This window comes from Drosophila guanche, unplaced genomic scaffold, assembly GCF_900245975.1.
Source record: "Drosophila guanche unplaced genomic scaffold, DGUA_6, whole genome shotgun sequence".
Classification (NCBI taxonomy): domain Eukaryota; kingdom Metazoa; phylum Arthropoda; class Insecta; order Diptera; family Drosophilidae; genus Drosophila; species Drosophila guanche.
In genome coordinates, this window is record NW_022995743.1 from 17,461,101 (window position 1) to 17,484,997 (window position 23,897).

The window sequence follows — 23,897 nt, forward strand, 5'->3', positions numbered from 1 at the left end:
GCACTGCACAAGCTGCAGGTGAGTGGGATGAAAGGAAGCAATGCCCGCCCTACATGCTTCGGGCTGTTCTGAGATGACGCACTTTGCTCTTATTTGCGAGACAATCATAAGTTCAAGTAGGAGGAGACCGAAAGAGTCTCCCACTCGCACTCGCTCTCGCACTCTGTACGGTAATAAAATACAGGAAATTGCTTTACAATGTACTCCAGTGATGTTTCCAGCCACTGCCATCGCCAGTGGCACTGGCGGCTTCTTCAAAGTACAATATTATGTAAGACAAGCGCTGAGCGTGCTCTTCGAATTCAACGGAGCGAAGGGACAGACCAGCCGAATACTGTTCCATGAATTTAAAAGTTCCTGCTCATGAACTGTCTGTCCTTGGCGGCCATGCAGCCAGGCAGCTGGGCAACCATCCATTGTTGCCACTGTTGTTGGGCCGCAAGAATCGCCGCAAGTTGTAGATGGTGCAGCCACAGCGGCAAGAGACAAGACACTGGCACAAGAAGGAGGGGCAGCAATGCAATGACAATGCAAGGCAGGCGCAGCCACAGGCAGCAGGCATCCAGGCCACATAAAGCCACCCTTCTCCACCCTTGAAAGACAGTGCAGAGCAGAGTCGAGTCGTCTCGCCCTTGTCTGAAAAATGCAAAATGACAGCATTTTGCTTGACTTCCGTTTCCGGCTAGCTTGAGGCTTTATTTGCCCTGGCATTCAGTAAAATATTAGCTGCATTTGCAGCAACTCTAATTACAGTAAAGTGGCCATTTGAGATATTCAAGATAATTTGCATTTTCGGACAAGCCCGAGCAACAGCAACATCAACATTAATGCAGCTGACTCTGGGAAATTTGTGACTTGAATGTAGCCTAGTGATCTGGCTGAGGGGTGAAGAGGGGCTGGCTGGTGGTGGTGATTGGCACTTGAATGCTCAGTTCGCCACTCAAAGAGCATCAACTGCAACTTGAATGTTTGTTCTGGAGTGGCCACTGGGAGTGGATGGGCGCTTAGCAGCTGTCATCGAGATGCAATGGCCATTGTCCGTTCGGGCATTCGGGTGGTGGTGGGTGCTCTGCATTGTTTGAGCTGCCTGTGTTTTGTCCCTCTGTTTGTCTCTGGTGCAATTGAGCATTTTATTGGTGCAGTACTCATCTGAGAATCGGGGGCATGCAACTCGCAAGTGGTCCGTCCATCCGTCCGTCCGTTCACTAATCCTGCTGTTCTCTCCTCCGCCACGACAGCGCTGATCGCTGATAACACTGCTTGAAATGGTTTGGTCTTGATTATTATTAATTAATTATTTTTAAAGTTGATGCACCGAACAGGCAGCGTCATCAGCTTCGGCACACCCGCACAGGAGACAGACCGCAGAAGACAAATTATGTGGCTGTCAATTTCAGTGCTCTCGGCACATTTTATTAAAATTCGCATTCTCAAACAGACGACTGTGTGTGACCGCACTCCCCCACGCCCGGCATGCACTCACTCACGCACTCAGATGCGTCGATGGGTTTCATAAAAAATACATTGGTCTGCATAATTTAAAATTAATTATTCAATATTCCCTTTCGTGTATTATCGATGGACTAATAAGGAGCTTTTTCGCGAGTTCCGTAGTTGCTCTGGCTGTCGATGTGCCGACACTTCCGTTTATTAACAATGTTGATATTTTTTTCAAGTACTTATTATTATGCATTAATATAATATAAATGTGGCCAGTGCATGTGTGGATATGTGGGGCTTGTTCGGATGTCAGCAGTTGTTCTCGATTCACATCCGTTGCCGTAATAACTTATTTCACTTTTTTTTTTTGCCTTTTCCTACCTATGCATTGTTGGGGACTCAAGGGCATATTGGAATGAGCATAATGAATAGCAAATGTAAAAGTGCAAGTTTGCCATTTACAATCATCCAGTTCTCAACTCATCGAGTTCTCAATCATTGAAGGACATTGATTCTCCCAATATGAAGTTGGTAAACGTCTTCCATGTCACACGTCCTAGAAATTGTTTCTCCCTTAATTAAAGTTTTGCATTTAAAGAGTTAATTAACACAAAAAAACTTTTACCAATTGGCAATTACTTCAAAGTAACAATAGATTTTAAAAATAATCCCATGATTTATGAGCTTTTTCGAAGGTCAGGGAATTGCAAAGTCGAGCCACTACTGCCCCACTGAATGTTCTGCAGACTGAATAATTAATTTCAGATATTATTAATTCAAATGTAGCAGAAATGTACAAACAGATGCGTTTGTTTGTGTGAAAATAGATTAAAGTTCAGTTAGTGTAGCCATGTATTTACTTTCTCTCTTGATTTGATGCCACAAAATGCTGCAAGAAGCGCAGATACTTGTTGATGAGCTTACTTTTTGCAAATGAAATTTGATTTAAATGTTTATTCAAGGCTGAAATTGTAGTGCTGCCTGCCAGCAGCCTTTCGTTGAGAGAGTTGAGAGTGTTGGGCAAATATTATCAATTGAAAAAGATACTTGTCTGTTCTTTTGCCTAGCAGGTGGCAAAGTAACAATTTTGAGATGGTCCGCCAATGGTCCCCCTGTCCGACTGTCCCCCGGTCATAGAGGACCTGTGTTTGCCTGAAACCGAATCCGTGTTCAACATGCAATTTATATTTCAAGTTTCAACCAAATGCACACAAAAGTGTGTTCTTTGTGGGTGACATTTATTTGAGATTTTATTTTTAATTAAATGATTTTGCAGCACATTCAGATATCAAAATTCATTTCACTACAATGCAATCCCCCCTCTCCCACAGTTGTTATCAGAGGTCGTCCAGCCCACTCTTCTTTGTGTTGGATGCTAATGAGTGCTTATTGTATTTCCTTGGAAGCTTTTAGCGTGGAAATTGGGGAAAGGAAACATGTTGAATAGGAAACCATAATAAACAAATATGCATATATCCTTTCTGCGCTCACACTCATGTTTAATCGATAATCTAAATTTAAATTAATAAAATAAATGAATTTAATCCATGGCTAGGTCAAACCAGCGAACAGCAAACACTTTTCTGTGGACATCCTTGACTCTTACATACTAATCGATTCCCCGGTAACGGAGCAGTTCATTGAGGTACTATATGTTAAAACTCCAGCCCTGACTCCAGCGCTGTTGAATCAGAATCTTTTATTGCAAAACAATAGACTGGGAGAGAGAGTTAACGAATACATAGTTCGTTCCTGTAAAGTGTTGTGCCAAAGATACCAGACAACAGGATAACGATTTGGTAATATTTCACCAAGAGAAAAAAATGCTTGGTCTTCGCTTGGGTATGTATGCCTGTTCCTTGGTTATTTTGGGCATATTCTTTTCGCGAATAGATGTAACAGTCAGAGCGGAAGGGACGGGGACATGACGTCAGACCCTAGAAGCGGAATGTCGTCATAGCTTAAAGAAAAATAAAACTAAAAATTCTGTAGCACAGCTATCAAAATCTATAAAGGGTCCATGGGTCTTCTCCTCAGCGAGTATCCGCTAGTCGGGGACTGGACTATACAATTCAAAGCATTCTGTTGTGTTTTGTCTGTGCTGCGTGTTTTCAATTTGGTACATTTTCGTGTCCGCTCTGTCTCTCTTGCAACTGGCAACGGTCGTGGTAGCAGTTGCAGCAGAGAAAAGCACAAATGTAAATACTTCGTTGCCACTACCTTGCCATGACCATTTCTCATTCGCTACCTGATGCCATTAGATAGTGCAAACACGTTGATAGCCAGCCGCGTATCAATTTGTTGTTGCGGAAACTTGTTTTCCCCTCCTTTGGTGGCGCCTCGAAGGGAAATACAAATGGTCTTTTCGGGGGAAGACAGCGGAATCGAATAAATAAGTTTCGCTTATGCACCCCGAGAATGGTCATTGCAACTGGCCGAACAAAAGGCAGAAGAAGCAGCAGGAGCAGCAAGAGCAACTGCAACAGCAAAAGCAATGGCAGCGGAATGACGTCTGTCTTGCTCAAGCTTTGCCGAAATTACATAATTTCTGCTCTTCTCGACCTATAAACGGTATCTGCAACCGTTTTGCCTATAAACAAAGGCAGAATCGTAAGCTTTGGGGCTGTGTCCTGGCTATTGTGGCATCCAACGCTGGGGGACACTGAACTGCCAATAAATTTTGGCCCATAAGTCGATAGAACGCTTGTTGGGTCATTCGGAGAGCAGCAAAAGTATCCTGCAGATGCTGCTGCCCGCATCGCCTGCAGCTTACTTCTGATACAGAATTTAAAGATGATTAGTAGTGGATTGCACTGTGCGGTCAAGGATTAGCATTATGTCTGCTTATAATTCCGTTTGCTTGTTTGTCATTACAGGTACCCATTGAGGGCAGCACAATGCTGAGCCAGAAGTGCGCGGACCTCTGGTTTATTGTCTGGTAGAGAATATTGGATTCCTCCTCACCACGACTGTGATTGTAATCATCTCGAGTTGGGGTGACTATAACTAAATAATATTGTTAGTTCTATTGACCGAGTAAATTATGCTTAAAACTAAATTCGGCCCGGGCTGGCTTGGCTCTGTTAGAGCCGCAACATCATAAATCATAGGAAACACTGGACTGAGACTGAACTTGGAGTCTGAAGTTTCTGTGTCTGTTTCTGTTGCTGTTGCTTTTGGTGCTGATGCCGCTGCTGCTGTTGTTGCGGTTGTTTGCAGTTAATCGCGAATTCCATGCATTTTTAATCAGCCCCTCGCTGGAGGAAACGGAAAAGGAAGAATATCTTGAGTTGGAGCTGAGGGCCAGATAGAGCGTGGTATCTTTGAGGGCTATCCTTTGATGCAGACCTTTTCAGTGCTGACGCAACCTGTGTCCTGCGTTTGGGACATCGCTTGGTTAAACCTTGGCCATTTTCCTGCATTTTTACACGCGCAGCAGCAGCAGCAGACAGTACGGCAATCGAGCTGAGTCTGGGGTCCGAAAGTTGTGGCAAAGTTTTCCCTTTTAGGACTCGCTCTTTTGCCATTTTTCAATGTATGTACTTCTGGCCCAGCCCCGCGGGGTGTGGTGGTGCAGTGGGCGGGTTCTGATAGTTTTGTGTTATCGCTTCGAAAACACTTTACACCTAATAAAAAAGTGAGAAACACAACAAAACACAACACAAGACAACAAAAAACCAAATAAAAAGAGTCATGGCTAACCAGCTTGGCTTGGCGCTTACCTTGTTCGCTTGCCAAACTCCCAAAACTGATAAGAAGTTTCGGTTCTGTTTGACTTGGGACAGGACAGTCCTCCCACCCACACCCTGTCAGAGGGTGCGTAAACAACCCCGGCCAAGTAGCAGGCAACAGCAAAAGCAAAAGCAGACTACATCCTTGATTAATTGCATCTCCCATGCATGGGGGTCCATAGAATGACGCTGCGCGTATATATCGCCAAAACTTTTATTTATTTTTTTTACGGAGCTATTCTCTTACTCACTCTCTATCTTTTCTCTCTGTCTCCATTGCAGTGTACATGGCTTGCTTTCAATCGCAGGGCGTCACGCAAGTCAACTCTGAGGGTAAGTTTAATTAATAATTTTGAGTGCGCACAGCCCCCGGGCTAGCAGCAGCAGCGGCAGCGGCAGGAGGAGGAGCATCTGGAGGAGAAGTAGCTCCAGCTGGGGACGGAGGCCATGCAGCCAGGCATGCGGGCGGGTGGACGGGCGGACAGCCAGGCAGCAGCAGCCACGCACAACTTTGGCTACACTTCTCTATTAGTTTCAAGTTTTTAGTCATTTCGTGCATGAATACCAAAAAGTTTCGGGCAGCTCCAGCGATGGCAACCCGAGCGATAAAAGGCGCCGTCTTTGCACTATCATCATCATCAGCAGCGTTGGCAGCATTTACAGAATTTCTTATTTATGACTTGAACTTTGATTTTCAAGCAATTTTTTCTGGTCGCGCCCATCGTGATGAAACTGCAGAGCGACCCACAGAAAGGCGCTGCCTGCTGATGCATCCACTGAAAGCGTGCTAATCATCACAGGCAGCTCATTTAAACGCAAAGCACTCAATAGCGACCCCAAAGGCTGCCGGTCGGAGACTGCACTCTGTCCAGAAATCTATCTAATCTAGATATAATATTCTACAGTTCAAAGGTTTTCCTCTGGAAGCCTTTGCGCTCGGGGGTCGGTTGCTTTTTGTCAGCTTTCTCCTCAACGGAGGGACCCTGCATTGCGCACTCTCGAATTACCTTAATTACGAAATTAGTCTAATTACTCAGGATTTCTCCCAGCCCTCACTCCCCCATAATGAGGGGTTTGCGAGGTCAGTAAGTCGACCCACTCGCGTACCGCGACCAGTGGCTGCCCTGCACGTAATTTTCACACTAATTTTAATAGCTAAATTATTTGTTGTTTCACACTAATAGCTAAATTATTTGTTGTTTCGCCCAGTGCTGGCAAAAATGCCCAATGCCGTCTCCTCCCATACCCAAGTAACTATCAGGCTACAAGGACTAATTACATGCTTGGGTGTTGCTTAGGTCGGCACAAATGCGGGTATCGATGCTGCTCCCTAGGATAAATGTGTCAGGGAAACCCGAATTCCCGGGAATTTTGATTTTGCTTCCTATGTTTTAAACCCCATTTTTTCTAACAGTTTTCCAGGTGCAGAAATCCAAAAACAGTCCCACTGCAAGTCCTAATTCATTTGACAGTAAGTTGTGGATTGATTAAATTCCAAATAATGATTGATGCCATGAGCTATGACATGCTTTTGATATTTTTTCAGACTCGCCATCTATTCGCCGGAATTATTCTGACATCAGTCGAAGGGACCGTTTGGACAACTCAATGAACTCGTATGTTTACGGCAGTACGCGGCTCAGCTCCGCAAACAGATCCGGCAATTCGCCTCGCTTAAACTAACTTGAACTTAAAACGGATGAAAAAAGATATTGCCTTGAAGTTTGATAGGAACTATCTGCGATCTATCTGCGACTCCCCCCCTTATTTATATTATTTTGATGTAATGTATATAAGCCTTGCTCAAACTTCAAATAAAATGTCGAGCTCCCTATATGTTAAGAACAATACTCGAAGATTGGTGGCACTTTTTGGCGATTTCCGTTGCGACTGTCGTTAAGTTGAAGTGTAACATAGCTAGAGTACAATGTGTATTTTCTCTTTTAACACTTATCAGATCGTTAAGAAGCATTTATGTGTTAAAAATCCTAAACTAAGAGATTAAATAAAAGATGAAGAGTGAAGTGTGCTCGTCTTTAAAGCAGAAATCACCATTCAACGGGTTGCATTTCGGGTAACCTTTCGCTACCCCAACGCTGAGATCTTCAGGACCAACGGCTGTCGGGCACGTGCAAAGGCACTCCAATTACTCTGCCGCTCTTCCACTTTCTCTTGCTCTCACCATCACACTGTGTCTGTAAAGTGGCATCGGAGTACTCGAGAACAAATTTTTAAGCATTTTCTTTCTGCCGTGTATCCCGCTCCTACTCTCAAAAGCGTGCTCCGATTTTTGTTATATGCATTTCTAATTAGAAAAGCATCAAGTGAAGTATGCCATTAATTTTACATTTGCGCATTTCAAGTGCGCCACGACCCCCCGCTAGCCACTTGAGAAATGGGCGAAGTACTTGACTGCAATTCCGAGTCTCTCTCTCTCTCTCTTCCTCTCACTCTTCACTCTCGTTTTACTTTTTGTGGCCGTATTAATTAGTTGCAAAGCTTCTCTGAAACAGGCAATGGGGTCAGCAATCGAATGAATCGAACTCTTTTGTGTGTGTGTGATGGAGTTTCACCATCCCAGTAGGACCAGTACCAGAACCACTTTCAATCAGTTGATTTACAGCTTAAGCGGGGCCTGGTTCTTATGGGTTTTCCTGTCGCATCTTTCCATCATTTTAACACAATTTGTTTGGCAGTGAAATGGAAATTTGGTTTCCACTCCCATAAATTATAAATAACTTAATCGTGTCCGAGCGTATTGAACCGTGAGGTTCGTTGAGGCCCGGTTGAGGCCTGTGACCGAACCGGCACCGAATCTCACTTTCGGGATCTTGAGAGGATTCCAGAGAGTTCGAGTTGACGTGGCTCGGCCTGGCCCTGTGTCCTGTGTCCTCTAAGTTGATTAAGATGCTTCAACTTGACTTCACTCATGTGTTAACATTATAGTAGTATAAGTAGTTATGCGATATTTTCTGGTTAGCTCTTTCCCCTTCTCCATCTCTCTCTTGCTTCCTCTCAGTGTGCTTGATTTGCTCATTTCCGGTTCACTGAAATCCAATTGGGGAGTATGTACATGGTCCATGTGTGCGTGGGTGTTTATTGGCAAGCGATATTCTAATCGGATTTGTATGCTTGTCCGATACATACTTACGTTCATATGTATGTGAATGTTTGTATGAATTATGGCCAGACTCGCATGCGACAAATGTTGTGCATTTCTGTGAGCTGGCCACTAAGCAAATGAATTATTAAAACAACAATTAGTAGCCAAGGTAATTATTGTATATACATACATACTTATGTAGGTATACGAGTATGTATGTATTTACATGCATAAATAAATATCGAGTGTACAAACAAGCTAAAATGTTATTCCAAATTAATCATACTCGCATAAATCAGACCTTACCATTATTATGAGTATGAGTTTATGCATATAACAGTTGCTGACTTTATGACCCTAATCGGTTGCAGCAGTAAATTAACATTGAATTTCGTTACTTCATTGAGTAGACGCCCTGTAAATCCCTGTACGAGTTCCAACCAATTTGATTACCTAATAATTTCTCCCGCTGCCTTTGATGTTGCTGCTTTCTAATTAAAACGAAAGCAACAGATAAGGAATCAATTAGACAGCCAAATAGGAGGCTAAACATGCGCAGACTTTCCATCTGCTGATGCAGCAAGTTCTAATTAATTACGAGCACAGAGTCCACGTAGGACTGACTTGGCCTTGCCACCACGCGTGTATAAAAGCGGGTTGTTTTAATTTCATTTCATATTTCGTCGAGTTGCTCTTCATACTTACTTGCACGTAACTCAAATTTTAACCACACTCAGCCTCAGAGAAATTTCAATTATTTTCCCCTTCAACATTTTACAGAGCTTGTGCCTTCCGACTGGTCCAACATTAAACAATAAAACATGAAATTTGGCTTACGAACAGAGCTTTAATGGGAGCACTGTGCCCCATGAGGCAGACATTCATCGATTGTTTCTTATGCATGGCAGAAGCACACACATTCAACATTTAATTGGAAGCTGGAACTGGAAAGTTCTTAAGAACAAACGGCTTTCCAATCCCTTTTAGAGCATTATTGTATAAATTGTCAGCACAATTATGTTACTCAAGTATTGTATTGCAAAATGTCTTGTTCTGCCTCTGCCGTGGGGCGAAAAAAAGAAAATAAATTAATAAAATGTTTTATCTGGAGGCCATTAAAACACAGTTCTCAAAGGTGATACGCTATACATAAAATAAAACTTAATACACGAGTGGGTGAAATCACAAAATGCCTTCGATAATGTGGCACTGAGACTTTGGTGGTTCATAAAATTGTAGCTATAACCTAGGCACGCGAATCGCAAAATTTTCTGTTAAACTAGGCAGTCAGACGTTCGATTTGGATTGTAGCATGCTTCATGTGGTACTCGGGACCGCCGACAAGTTGCGTGGCCAACTGCAGGATGTCCTCGCTGTTGCTCCTTGCCTCTGCAAAGGATGTGTGGGAAATTGAATCAGGTGGGGTTGTCCTAGCGTTTGGGGGCAGACTTACCTGTGACAAGATGCACCATGAGTATCCGGTGCTCTGCGGTGTGCTGCCACACATTCAGATGATGCACCGATCTGTGAAGGGTGGATAAGCCAAGAGTAAATGATATGCCGCTATCGTTCTTCTCCTGCTCCCAGGACACTCACCTCACTCCCTCGATGCTGGCTAGCTCCCGCTGCAGAGTGCGCAGAGATATGGTATGTGGCACTGCGTCGAGCAGGATGGCGACTGACTCCCGGAAAAGCGGCACCGTCGTCAGAATCACAATCACTGAGAAAAGTAGCGTGCACAGTGGATCCGCATACTTGGCGCCGGGCTGCACGGGTCGCAAATTGAATTAGTAGAGAACAGTCTAGGCGTGTGCATTAATTGACTTGTCGTCTAGACAGGGGGCAAGAACTCACGCGGAATTTGATTAGGACGGCGGCCAGAAAGACGCCAATGCTCTGCACCAGATCGCCAATCACATGAATCATCGCCGCTCGCAGGTTCAGGTTCTCCTCGATGACCAAGGCCTGCGGAGGAGGGTTCATCTCTTGGCTGTTGGTATGCGAATGCGAATCGTATTAGAGTTAAGGCAGTTTCAATTACAGCAGCTGTCAACTGAATTAAATTGGAATCACTTGCAATAAAACAAACAATTGGCAGCAAACCGCACTGTCCGGAAAAGGTTCATCCCCATCAACCACGAATGTTATTGCTAACTCGAATTCAAACACCGCTGGCCAATTGCTGTTGCTGTTGCAGTTGCAGTTTCAGTTGCGCTTGCAGTTTCAGAAAGTGAATGCCATTTAAATCAATATTTACCCTTCATGCTTAGGCCTCTCCCCTGTCCCGATGCGCTCGAATGGCTTCGAGCCATTTGATATAGCCACATTATGGCCATTTGGAATTGTTGCTCTCGAATCGGTGGCTGTCGTCGCCATCAAAGAGCTTTCGCTGCCTGCGGCAATGAGCGCGTAGGAACCCGAATGGGAGTTGGAGCTGGAGTCGGAGTGGCTGTGGCTGTTGCTATGCCCATGTCCGTGCCCGTGCCCATGGCCGTGTCCGTGACTATGTCCATGGCCGCCTATGCCCAACCAGGACCCATGCAAAACGAACATCATGCTGGAAATACGTCGATGGTAACAAATTAAAGTGTAATTTTAGGGGAGAACGCAGCATAAGGTTCTTAGTTATTGACTTGCTGATTAATACGAACATAACTGTTAACTGTTCCTTTAAACAACTCACACAATATTGATGGCAATGCCAATCCCTGATATGGCCATCATTACATTCACATCCAGCTCAAAGTCCTGGGAATAGATCCGTTGAATGGCAACCACAACGAGTATGCCAGTCAGTAGCCAGATGCCCAGGATGGAGGCCAGGGCACCGATAACTTCTGAAAATCGAGAATAGTGAATCATCATGAAAATGGTGTTGAGAACTGGCCAGGTTCGCGCACAGTTGGGGCTTGGTCCAATGGCAGGCAGATGGATTTGACATAAATGCAATTATTGTGGGCCATACTTCAAACCGTCAACCAGCTTAGGTGAAGGGTCTCCAATGACAGCAGAGGATTTCTGAAGGATTAAATGGGTGGGTCTGGCTCACCACGCGACTGCACCTGTGTCTGTGCGGCAACAACAATCCGACAACAAGTTGTCCACTCATTAGCATAGTGTCGACCCTTATTGGGTACTTACCATAGCGTTTGTATCCAAAGGACATGCGCTCGTCCGGCGGTCGACTGCCCAACCAAATTGCAACCAGTCCGATGACGAAACTAATACAATCAGTTGCCAAATGGGCGGCATCGGTCATAATGGCCAGGCTTCCGGCCACGTACCCGCCAAGGAATTCAATGATCTGCGGTCATTGCCATCAAGTGTGGTTATCGTGGAGCATCGTAGTTGATGTTGTCGTGGGGAATGAAATTTATCATAATTAAATCAACAATGGGCACTCCCGCACACAAGCCAAAGGAGGTATTTGTATGTGCGTAACGATGTCCGTGTCCGTGTCCGTGTCCGTGTCCGTGTCCGCGTCCGAGCACTCACCATGAATATGCAGCAGAGAGAAATTGCGAGCAGAATTTTAAATTTGGCCTCCTGTGCCGATTTGCTCTTTAGGTTCGCCCCAAATCCCGGCTGGGAGCTGCGGCATTCCCTGTCCGCCCCCATCTCCATCTCAAATTCCATTCGCGCTGCAGTGTCATGCTCGTGCTCCGAGTGCTGCAAGTGACCGCGCAAATTGCTTATAAATATGAACGTGTGTGTCTACAGGTGCGGTCTACAAATTAGTGGAGCAAGATACCCCATATATGTACATGGGATCCTATATAGCTATATATGTACCATGTGCATGCATACACACAAATGTATGTACATCTGGATGCATGTATGTAAAATAAGACACACTGAATTCGAATTTTCCACAATCCTTTCCCTATGGGACATGTCTAGACTGTCAAATGAATATTATTTCATTAATTAAAATCAATTATAATCAATCCTCAAGTTTAAGGAAGATCAGCGAAAAAAAGTTGAATATATTATTCAAACTAATTTCAATCTTAAATTCCTTTGCAATCAAATGTGTGAACTTATGAAGAAAAGAGATTCGATTGCGACTTGTGCTAAAAAATTGTATGCCACGCAAAAATCTGTAGCTATAATGGTGATCCCAGCTGTACGCGAGTTTGAGTATCTGTATCTCTGCCTTTGTATCTATGCATATAAAGAGGGCATGGAGCACTTTCGTTGCATACCACAGAGGGCGCCTAACTGCTCTTTCGGTTACTGCTTTAATTATTAACAATTAAGTGTTGCTCACCAGATTGCTGGCACTTCCTTCGCTGCTGCCCAGCAGCGGCACTTCCCACGTCTGCTCGTCCAGATCCCGGATAGCTTTACTTCCTATTCCTGCCACTCGATGGCTGCTTTCGAGGCTATTGTTGTTGTTGAGGTGGTGGTGCTGGTGCTGTTGCTGGTGGTGGGGATGGTGTTGTTGGTATTTGGGACTATGATTGGTCAGATGAGAGGCTCCCCTGGCAGGCTGTCTGAAGTCATGAAGCTCCTGCTCTGCACCCGACTGAGGCTGATTACCATCAAAGTAAAGCGAGAAACTCTCATCGTAATCATCTTCATTTGACGTGGGGGCCTGGGCGCTGTCGAGCTTTTGATATTTTGACATGGTCTCGGTCTTTGGTCTTTGGTTTTGGTTTTGCGGTGCTCTTTGTTAGTATTTTCTGTGTGTATGTGTGTTGTGCGTGTTCATGTATCTGTATCAGCCTTTGTTTAGTTAACACAATGTGAGCAACACATTTATCATAATTAGTGTGCGTACTACGCCCCGGCATCTGTCAAATGAAATCAATCTACTTCTACTTCGTACATTGGCGCCGCTCCCAGCTCATATCCTGTGGAAATGTTTTAATGTTTAAATGTATGATTCAATGAAATATGCCTAGAAACTTTACGGCCTACTCAGGTTGTCTTTGGGTTTCCTTTTCTAGGATAGGAACCTCAAAAGTAGACCTACAGCAATGTCTTGCTGGAAATGATCCGTGGGAAGCATTCAATTAAAATATCATTGAATAAGATCTCTGGAAAGAACTACTTTTAAAGAATAAGTTCTTTAGGAATATGTATTGCATGTTCTTCTGTATACTCGGGGATTATTATATGTACATTGCCTGTAACCTAGTTTACTTGTTCCGAACTCCAGGGAGTGAACTACTTAAAAAAGCAACATAATATCTGGGCCCTTCGGTGGCATCGTGTGATAATGTGCACATGAGTCGATTCGCTGACAGTTTCTTTACAACCTTTGTTTGAATTTTTATCAGCGATAATTGGTTGTTAGAGTGTGTGTAGCGGTTATGTTTCTGGGCCTCTTATTGCTGCTGCTGATTCAATTTTTTATCGTTTTGCTTCTTTTATGAACGAGTATGTGGTCGCACACATTTGTTGCTCCACTGCCTTGGGGCACTTAAGTTGCGATAAGCCATACGTTTCCAACATTGGGGTTGTCAATGCGGCAACAGCGTTGCTGGTGCCGTTGGTGCCCACTTCACAGATACACGGACACACACATAGTAAAACATGGTTCAACTCCACTCTACTTCCTATCCCGAACTTCCAGTCGTCTAAGAGACAGTTTTTCCCGAGAGTGAAAAAACTTTTTCCAGAGTAGGCTAGAGTGGAGGCACAATTTTATTGAGGTGCTGGCACTTGCAGAATACATATGTACAAACATACATACATATGTACATATATTGACATGTACATGCAGAAGTATAGTATGTGTGTGGACGTATTTGCCTGGCGTCTCTCGATAAACCTACACGATAAGATAAGCCTTGATAGATCTAATCAGCGACGAGAGGGGTATCTTGGGCTGATGATCTGTTGGAATTCAATATCGCTTTCTTTTCAGTTTGATAAGACTCACGACAATTGTGGCAATTAAGTCTACCGGCTGGAGTTTTCCTTCGGAATGCTTTTGCAAGCTCTGTTGGACTCACTTCTCCCACAAAAGAGATTTCAATGTACTGGTTACTCATTTATGTACATACATATGTGTATGTACATGCTCTCATAAGAAATAATCAATGCGTTATTATATCGTAGACAGTACTAGAATACTGTTCAGACTAATTCCCATTGAGTATTGATAAAAAATACGTGCGTCTGGAGTACCGGAGCACTCTCTTACTTTCTCCCATGCCACCCAACCTTGCAGGCCTTGAAAAGCAGATTTCGAAATGAATTTATTGTTGACAGTTGCTCTTTGATTTGTTCGTGTTTTCATTCCTATTTAGGTTTCATTTAATTTCCATTTATAACATTTTATTTATGGGGCAGGCAGGGACGAACTGAGAGCCGAACGTGCTCGTGGGGGCTTCTAATGCTCTTGGCATATTTTCCATTGTTATTTTTAGTATCAGAGAAATAGGAAATATAAACCTATATCATGGCTGTTGGGGGAAAGAGCTGACCAAATCGAATTTGCATGAACTTCTCCCACACTGCCTCGGCTCTGTGCTAGCGGTAATTGCAATAAAAAATGCAAAATACCAAAAGAAAAGCACAAAAATCCCAGCGACTAATAGAAGAGAGAACGTGCATTAACAGGTTTGACTCTCCGAGTGCGTAATGAGCGTGATTAGCGCTCTCTTTGCATCTGCTGCAGATGGTGCTTGCACTCTGTTTTTGTTATACCCTGGCAGAGGGTAAACTAACTTTGACAATATGTATGTGACACAGTGCATAAAGTATTTTTCGAAAATACAATTAACATCTGTATTTTTTTGGTCTGGTGAGAAAATCTTTGCTTCTGTAGACAATGCAGTCAGCAAATTCAGCTCATGGAAAAGAGCAATCCGCAAGGGTATGCAAAGACTCGGCCCTCAAAGTTCGATTTAGTTTCTTGTTGCTGGTGTTGTCTGCCAGCACGTGAAGCCGGCTGCTGAGTCAGAAAGAGTGTAGCGAAACGGAGAGAGCGAAACAGCAATCAAGGGCAAGGGAGTGAACGAACCCAAAGCCTAAATAAGCGTAATTCAGATATTCCACTTCATGATGTTTGTTATTCTATTCACTGCATTTTTCGTTTCGTTTTCTAATTCGCAGCCCTCGAAATTTTGCTGATTACTTATGTAAACACAATGAAATGACGAATGATATTTACAGTTGTGTCGGCTTTGTTTTCGTGGGTTTTCAAAATTAAAGTTGTTTGTCAGCTGAGAATAGCACTTGTCACTAGCTGAGAACTAGGGAAATTTACACTCTGCACTTTGCAATTCACATTGACAGCGATTTTTAGATAACTTGTTGATTGCGTTTCCTTCGAAGCCCGTCAAACTCTTTTTAGTTGAATAATTTACGATCGCAAGTAGCAGCATTTCTCACCGCCAGAAAACGCGCACGTTGTCAGCGACGCGTGAAGTTCAAATAATCAGAGACAACGGACAACGACGACGCAGCCGACTACAGTTAGCCCATGCACAGAGACACAGGCAGAGAGAGGGAGAGAGCGAAAGATAAAGAGCTTTAGCTACTAAAAAGAGAGCGTTGGGGGCTTTCTGATTGCCTCCAAAATGATAATCGCTGAGAGGTGCTCGACTAATGTTCTGCGCCAAGGGGTATTTATTCAGGGTGATCGTTTTCCTTTTCCGTCACTCTGAGAGAATTGTATAATATTAGAAAATTATATAAAATGTAACATGTTTCGTGTAAACAAAGCAAAGAACTTTATTTTGTGGAATTTTTTTTAAAGAATTGTTTTAAATTTTATATAATAAGTAGTTTTTGGTTTGATTTTAACGCAGTGCGAATAGTACCCATCGTAAATATAACAACATCCCTTAATAAAATAAACACACTTTAGTCGGAGAGAACTGTGGGAGAGTTTCCACCTTATGATAAAACACCTTTGTTCTGCTCGCTGTCATGAAGCAACTATAAAGGAGGGCCCGTCGTCGGCAGCGTTCCTCGGGTCATTTTCCTCTGAGCTCAGTGCTTGAGGCGCTCACTCCATTGTCGTTTCGCTCACACTTACAGCGAGAGCCCCGTCTACTCGCACTTATTGACAGCATTGCTACGTTTTCCTCAAAAAAGCCGACGGGCCCTCCTTTATAGTTGCTTCATGCTCGCTGTTTGAGTGCTTTCGCCCCACTTCGAGTGACTCTCCGTTGGGGCCTCCCATGAGGCTGAGAAGATCAGTTCCCAGTCTGCCTTTGTCACTTTTAAACAATTATTTTGTTTGATTTATTCGTCTCGTGTTGGCGTTAGCTCGGAAAAGTGTTTATTGTTGCTGATCGGTAAGTAAACAAACACCCATTTATTGAAAAACTTTCAAATGTCGAAAAACAAAGCAAAAACTGACCGAACGGGAAAGATGAACGTTTCTTTTGTAATAGACCAGAATATTGTTTGTGCAAAAAACTAAGAGTATTTGTACATATAAATATGTACATATGTAAATAAATACAAATGTTTATAAAACTAATCTAAATGCAATCGTTCGGGTTACAGAGATGAGAATGATGTGAAAAACAGTACAAGTGCATGTTCAGATATGTACATACATATGTATGTATGTATAAATGTACGTGTATGATGCATGTCAAATGAATCAACAGATAAGCCAGAGACCAACAATTAGAGAGCAATTAAAATTCTTTATTGAATAAATTTGGTTGAACTCGAGACTAATTTCCTATTCGGAGCACAAAATTTATTGACTTATTTCTGCTAGTCATGGTAAAAAAAGAGACTAACATTAAAATGTAATGAATTAGAAAATATAAAATAAAGGAGAGAAGTTCAAGGGAATTATTTATTTAATGTTCCTTTAAAGTGGCTAAGAAATTTCCACAGATTAAATTATTGAGGTTGAATACGTTAAAATATCCTTTCCATTTAAATATCAAGTATCCGTTAAAAAGTACGGATACATGCTCACGGATAGCGTTTACTTTTGATCTCTTTCCCTCTTTTGTAACTGATATTTTCACTTAAGCAACGGAATTGTATCTCCGAAAAACATTTTACGGCCTCCCCAATGGCTTATTTTGGGCCCAACATTTTACGTAAATACCACAGAAAAGATAAGATTTCAATTAATAGCTGAACAGCTTAAATTCCCTATTCCAGCCTTCCGAGTCCTGCCCCTGGGTGCTCAAGTGCTCTCAGTTTTGGGGTATTAGGTTGCCGGGAGGAAGAAATAGGCATAACTTGAAAATTGCTACTTATCGAAATTTTTGAACACGAAAAGTACAATAACCCTGGCGGTCCCACCAGGGTGTACCACCACAAGATATGGCAATGTGTGGTTTGTCTGTCTGTCTGTGTGTCTGTCTGTCTATTTGTTCCTGTCTGTCTGTCCGTCTGTTGGTCTGTATGCATGTTTGCCTACCTGCCTGTCTCACTTTGTCACAGCTTGTATGCGTCTGTCACAGCCTGTTTTCAAAGATAAACCGCAGGAGCAGTAGCGTTTTGAAGCAGAGAAAAAAAAATTCCAAAAATAAATTAAATTTTCTAGGAATTCCTTAGGCATTAGAAAGGCTATTCGGGTACGCTGTAAACACGAGTCAGCGCTGTTGCGTATACGCCCCATTGGAATGGCATTGATGAGGAGGTGGATAGGAGCAGCAGGAGCTGGAGCTAAAGCTGTAGGTGGAAGTGTCTGTCAGCGTGTCTGACGGGTTTCTTAGACAAGTCAAATATCTTATGCAAACGCTCCCTACGTTGCCACCCATTTCATGTCTGTCTGCCTGTCTGTCAAGTACATCCTCCTCTTTTGCTCGATTTTCCCTTGGAACTATTGACGCCTAGCTGGCATTGATGATGTTGTTGATTGCGTTTGTTTGTGGGCTGTCTGACATTTTTACCTCAGCTCTTTTGCTCCTTCGGCTCTGCCTCTGCCTTAGAGCCTCCCCGTGAGTGGGTGGGCTCGACAATCAGTTGCCAGGCAATAATTTGTGTATAGCGGCAGGTTAATGATAACAGACAAACATGAGGCACAGATTAAACATTAAACATTTAACTTCTGAACCTAATCGCATGAGAAAATGCCATCAGCTCAGTGGCACACCCCCATTTACCACGTATAATTAGGAGAGCAAACAGATTACGCCTCCGGCATGACGTTGCCACCCTGCCCAACACTAGCAACGTTGTCTCCCGTTCCATCGGGTCATAGACAAACGGAAACATCATCCAGCCGCGTAACGAACGAAAATAAGAAGCCACTTTACCAGCAAAAAACGTAGAATAACTCGAAGGTGAAACACATCTCTATGTACGTATCATGTGTTGGCCCCGGTCCATTACTGCGGGGAGTCTGGGCGCCTGTGGAGGTGCGCACCCTGGGACGGGCAGGTGACAGGCAAAGTGAATTTAACACAAACTGCCTTAGGCATTTGAATGAATTTGAGGCCATCCCTCGAAAGTCAGTATGTGTGCTCTTCTTTGATTTGCTGTCCAGCTAGACAGTGAAACCTCTGAACGAATTCGAAATCCTCTGTGTGGAGATGATCTTAAAAGTGAGCTAGAAGAGATGTCTAACTTTATAATCGTCTGTATATTGATCGGTGGTTTTTATTGGATTACTATCCCACTATCCCATCGATCCAACAAAAAATAAACAGATTTTATTTTAGACAAAAAAAAGCACCACATTTTGTTAAAGTTCAATAAAATCAAATTGGTTCAGTGTATTTGTGTATTACTCTCCTCCCAAGTGAGTTACCCTTCAAATGGGTAGAGAATCCTTGGGAATTTCTGTTGATAAGGCTGGCAGGGAATCCATTGCTACCACTGGTAGCAATTTGATGGCATTTTTCTGGTCGCTTTTCCACAGAGCCATCGGACGAGGGTAGCTTTTGCTTATGTGTGTGTGTGTGTGTGTGTATATGAGTATGCATTTTTCGAGCTTAATTGAAAATTGAGTGCTTAACTTTGATTTTGCTTTCGGCGGAAATGCCACTCGAACTCAGACTCCGCCGACCCCATGGTTGACTGCGTGACTGAGTGAGTGAGTGAGTGAATACATAAGTGAGTTTGGGAAGGGATGGTGAGGGGGTGTGCTGTGCCTGAATGACTGCCCCCGTCTCTCTGTCTGTCTTTCTGCTGCGATTGTTGATTGTTTGTGTGCGTTTGTGGGCGTTTGGCACGTCGAATTTTACAGATTGTCACATACAAGGCTCTGCAAACAGACACACATACACTTGTGTACTGTGTTTGTTTTGAACTTTTTCTCAATGGTCGTATATTTTGTATACCCCTCTCTGTCTCAATCACATTTTTTTGTACCATTTGTTATGCATACAATACTTATAGTCTACTAGAGTATATTGCGTCAATGGAAATGTATGTGACAGTCGCTATGGACCTATTTAGTGCATTCTTTTATATTACATGCTTAGGAGTAATCCCGAGACGAATTGTTACCATGGTTTTGCGAAAAAAAAGTAGCTGGGCTTACGTAATTGCTCATCACATATTAAAAATAGTTGCTTTCGAAACATCAGTTGGTCTTGCACTTGGAACTCCCTGCGGTCTAGCGTACTGGGTAATAAATTGTCGGATCACTCGCCTGAAGCGTTGCTTTCTTTATTTTTTAGCTTTTTTGCCGCTTTACTTTGTTTTAAAATTGACAAATTGACTTGCTGAACGACCTTTCCACCTCCACCTCCCTCCGCGCCATTTGTTTTATGTTACTCTGCTAAATGCATTTATTAGGTACTTTAGGCTGCATCGACCTTTAACCGGAAAGTCGTTCAAATCGTTGGAAATTCAAATCGAATTTAGTGGTTCTCGTAATCGAGTGTGCACCACAGTGTCGGCAGAGGCAAACAAGTGTGAGCAAGGTAGAGAGAGAGCTCATATTAACACAACCACACTCACTACTCTCTCTCTCTCTCTCTCTCTGTTGACACATACAAGTGAGTGTGACTTGGTTTTTGGTTACTTTTTATGTGTATTTCATCCAACGTGGGTGTGGGTTAGAGTGTGTGTTTAATTATGTAGCAGTGTCTAAACATAATGTGTTTGTATTTGCATTCGGCTGTTGACTGAGGTATATTTGAGGATGTGTCCGTACAATCAGGTTAGACAGCCTCATAGGAAACGACAGCAAATAAATGGCCCATGACAGAAAATAAATAAAGCGTACACTGTGTATACTGTGTTTATAGGTATCTAATCCTGAGATGTGAGAAGACCATAGGCAGTACACTGTCCAATCGGTATGATTTACTTAACCTTGGGGGATTATAGAAACTTACCTTGGCCTAGAGCGTATAAACTAATTACAGAAGACAGAGCAAGAAGAAGCGTTGCACATTAATCAAGGGAATTGATGGCATAAATAATGATGCAGCTTAGCATCAACTAATATTGCAGTAGCAGCAGAAGCAGCCACAAGAGGCTCACAAAAGCACAGAAATAATAAGTGCAGCAGCATACTACTATATAAATAGAGCACCAGCCACAAAAAGCATTTTCACTTTCGCTTGCATGCATACTTTTCTGAGTGAGTGTGTGTACTGTGTGGTTGCTTGCTTTTTGCGGTGAACAATGAGACGTCAGGGATTTGAAAGAGAAGGCGGGCTGGGTAGTGGGTATTAGCAAGTAAGACTATACACAATACAGATAACAAAAGCTGCAGTGGAGGTCGAGTAACCAACAAACGGTTGAATGAATAATGAGTGTTTAACAACACGACTAAGAAGCGCCCATACGGAAGTCAATTAGCTCCATCTCCGACTCCTGGTACAACAATTAAAAATTAACAATTATTAAACGACCGAAATTAAACCAAAAATGATGCAGAGTGATTAGTAGCCAGGTCAGCCAGGTTCGAGCACTGCTAGATACTCGCATTAACCTTCTGTATAAAGATTAAGGGCTGAAGGAGTCTCACTCAAGTGGATTCAATGCCAACTGATTCAATTTCGCGATTCCTAAAGGAGCTCCTTAATATCTCCTAACGTTTTATGGAGGATTTTTGATACGAATAATTAGACTAACTCTACGCACGCCTCTTCATTATTTTTCCTACGCATTAGTACAGATAAATGCTGAAACAAGTGTCGTTGTACAAGCAAAAGTAGTTTCCCATTAATTTGAAGAGTGTACATACGTAATGAGCTCTTCCTGTTTCGACTTTCATATATTCGCTTAAATGATGGACTGACTCGTATGGCTAATGATGCCAGACAGTGGGGCATGTGCTTATGTACTTGTACCCCGCTCAGCAGTTATACGATTTCTTGCCCAATCGGAACTAATTGAGAGGTACCCACATTAAGTATGTACAGGGAAAGTTCTATTGAATATTGCTCCCTTGGAGGGAGGAGACCACCAATGCCGTGGGTGTTCGCCCAAGGGAGCTTTTACTGTAGAGAAAATCACGTTGTGCACAAGAAATGCTGCTGACAAGGTCACACCAGGTGACATGCAGCACACCAGACGAAGGGAGACAAGGCAACCCCGAGCTCCAGTACCAAGCACGCTCCATCGCTCGTTTCATCATCAGCATTGACATCATCATCATCATCACCATCAGCAATGGCAGTATTACCATCGTCATCAGCATTAGGAACATCATTGAGAATAAATGCCACGACAACCGGCTACGCATTCAAGTGACTTAATTAAACGTTTTCCTGGCACAGATAAATGTCGAGCGAGAATGCTGCAGAAGCAGAGTCGTGTGTATCTCCATGTGGGTGGGCTGGGTATAGCTGCAAAATGTAGGGAAATTGAGATGGGGTATCCCATACTGGGAAGGTATGAAGGTGAACTCGTTAGAATGAATGATAAGATCTAAACTTGCTAAAGGAAGCTCTCGCACCCCCTCTATCCGGGAGTGTGTGTGTGTGTGTGTGTGTGATGAAGCACGTTCTTATAAATTGCACACGAACGCATTTAGGCGGTGCTTCAATCTATTTGAAATAGATGCACGACACGGGCGGCGGACGTCAAGGTCGTCTAGGGGTCGTTAACACCTTCCACCTTCCACCTTCCACCTCCTCCGACAAACCAGGCTGCGGCTGCAAAGTACGCTTCTCTAAGCCAGTTAGTGCATTATTAACACTTCAGCACCGGAAGATTCGAGTATTTTTCTTCTTTTTGTTGTGTCCAACTTTTTTGGAGAAACCAAACAGGAGCATCATCAGAACTAAATACCCGCGTAGTACTCGTGCACCGACTGAGGGGGCTTACATATTCTGAGGAATGAAATGGAATGGCCAGCGGTTCTGTTGCATAGGTCCCAATAGAAGTTTCCCTATGTTCGGGAACTTTTTAACGATAAACTATAACAGCGCATAAAAGGCAGCGCAAAGTTGGAGCGTTGGAACTTTCTGGCAGAGCTAAAGCTGAAATTTCCTGTTAACGATCAACTTCTGCAGGCACGACTTCCCTCGCACGGGCGAGTCTCGAAAATTGGCCCGATTTGCTGTTGTTCCTCGTATACCTGTAGTGCTTTTAGAGTGCTGGGGCATACATGTATTGCATTGGCTTGGATGTAGGCGACCCCATCAAATCGAGTACAATCGAGTTTCTGTTGTACATAAAATATTAAATATTAGGTGTTATAATCTGTATACTAACCTGAAAGCCATCAGATGGCTCGTATACTACTGCAAGCTCGAATAGGAGTTGTCTCTTGTGGTTGTCTCTTTCTATAATTTGTTATTTGTTGTTTAGAGTAGTCTAGAGTACTTATATCATGTAGACTGCCATTACTCCTGAAATTGTGCATTTTAGCTCGCTCGATGTGTTGAGGCCACGGACGTATGGTCACTCAGTCAATCTTGCTCTTCACATTTACCCGGTTAAAGTTCCTGTCGAATTGTTCGTTTAATATTAATTTTCTTTGGGGGTGGATGCTGTTTCTTTTTCGGTTGCTTGTTTCTGTCCACTCGGATAAGCTAAGAAAATGCTTGTCTAAAAGTAAGCCAAAAAAGTTGTTTGCTCTTTTGAGCGAAGTCCCAGCAGCCACACCCCTGCGTCCAGCATCCCCTTGTCTGTTGACTTTGTTGTGCTCTGGCAAGCTGCAACTCTGCTGATAAGAGGCAGATGCAGTGGCAGTTGCAACTTAAAATGCATTCCGAAATGCGATACATAATTTTAATTCTGCCTCAGTCGAGCGTGCAATTGTTTGATAGTTTCTCTGACATGTGCAGCATTTCCCTCAACATTTAAACTTTAGATCTTGCAAACACCTGCATTATCATTGTGCGTGAGGCTTCCACTGGTGTGCCCCGTACACCTTCTGTAATAATTAAGACTTTTAGTGCTTCACCGGTGTACCGGAGGCGGGTGTCGTAGGTGGAGTGTGTGTGTGTTATAAGCTGACTGGGCCAGGCGGGGCTCGGGGCTGTTGGCCACAGCAGCCTGCAACTGTGACTCGGCCATTAAGGGCTGGAAACCGCCATCATTGCAAAATATGCTAAGCACTGTGAGTGCCATCAGAGTCGGGCCTGTATTCTGGCCAGCTGTAGGCTCCTGGTGTAGTCCTGGTCCAGTTCGCGGCTGCTCTGATGCTGTTGTCGTTGTTTTGGCCAAATGGCGATGACGCTCATGGTTTATTCATTATTCGTCTGCCGGTCCAGTCTGCTCCTGTCCTGGCTACTGCCCTGTTTCCACCGTGCCATGTGTGATGTGTGTGTGTC

At 43.4% G+C, this 23,897-nt stretch overlaps 1 protein-coding gene across 1 annotated transcript; it reads right to left on the reverse strand.

Annotated features, from left to right (window-relative positions):
* Positions 1 to 9,358: 9,358 nt before the first annotated feature.
* On the reverse strand, positions 9,359 to 15,663 carry LOC117586560 (zinc transporter 2). The gene is made up of 10 exons (XM_034276724.1): positions 15,401 to 15,663; positions 12,545 to 13,130; positions 11,770 to 11,943; positions 11,416 to 11,578; positions 10,958 to 11,111; positions 10,532 to 10,831; positions 10,129 to 10,264; positions 9,871 to 10,040; positions 9,728 to 9,798; positions 9,359 to 9,663 (listed from the first exon to the last, which is right to left on the reverse strand). The coding sequence occupies exons 2-10, from the start codon at positions 12,902 to 12,904 to the stop codon at positions 9,554 to 9,556; spliced, it is 1,638 nt and encodes a 545-aa protein (XP_034132615.1). The 5' UTR covers positions 12,905 to 13,130; positions 15,401 to 15,663; the 3' UTR covers positions 9,359 to 9,553.
* Positions 15,664 to 23,897: the final 8,234 nt, after the last annotated feature.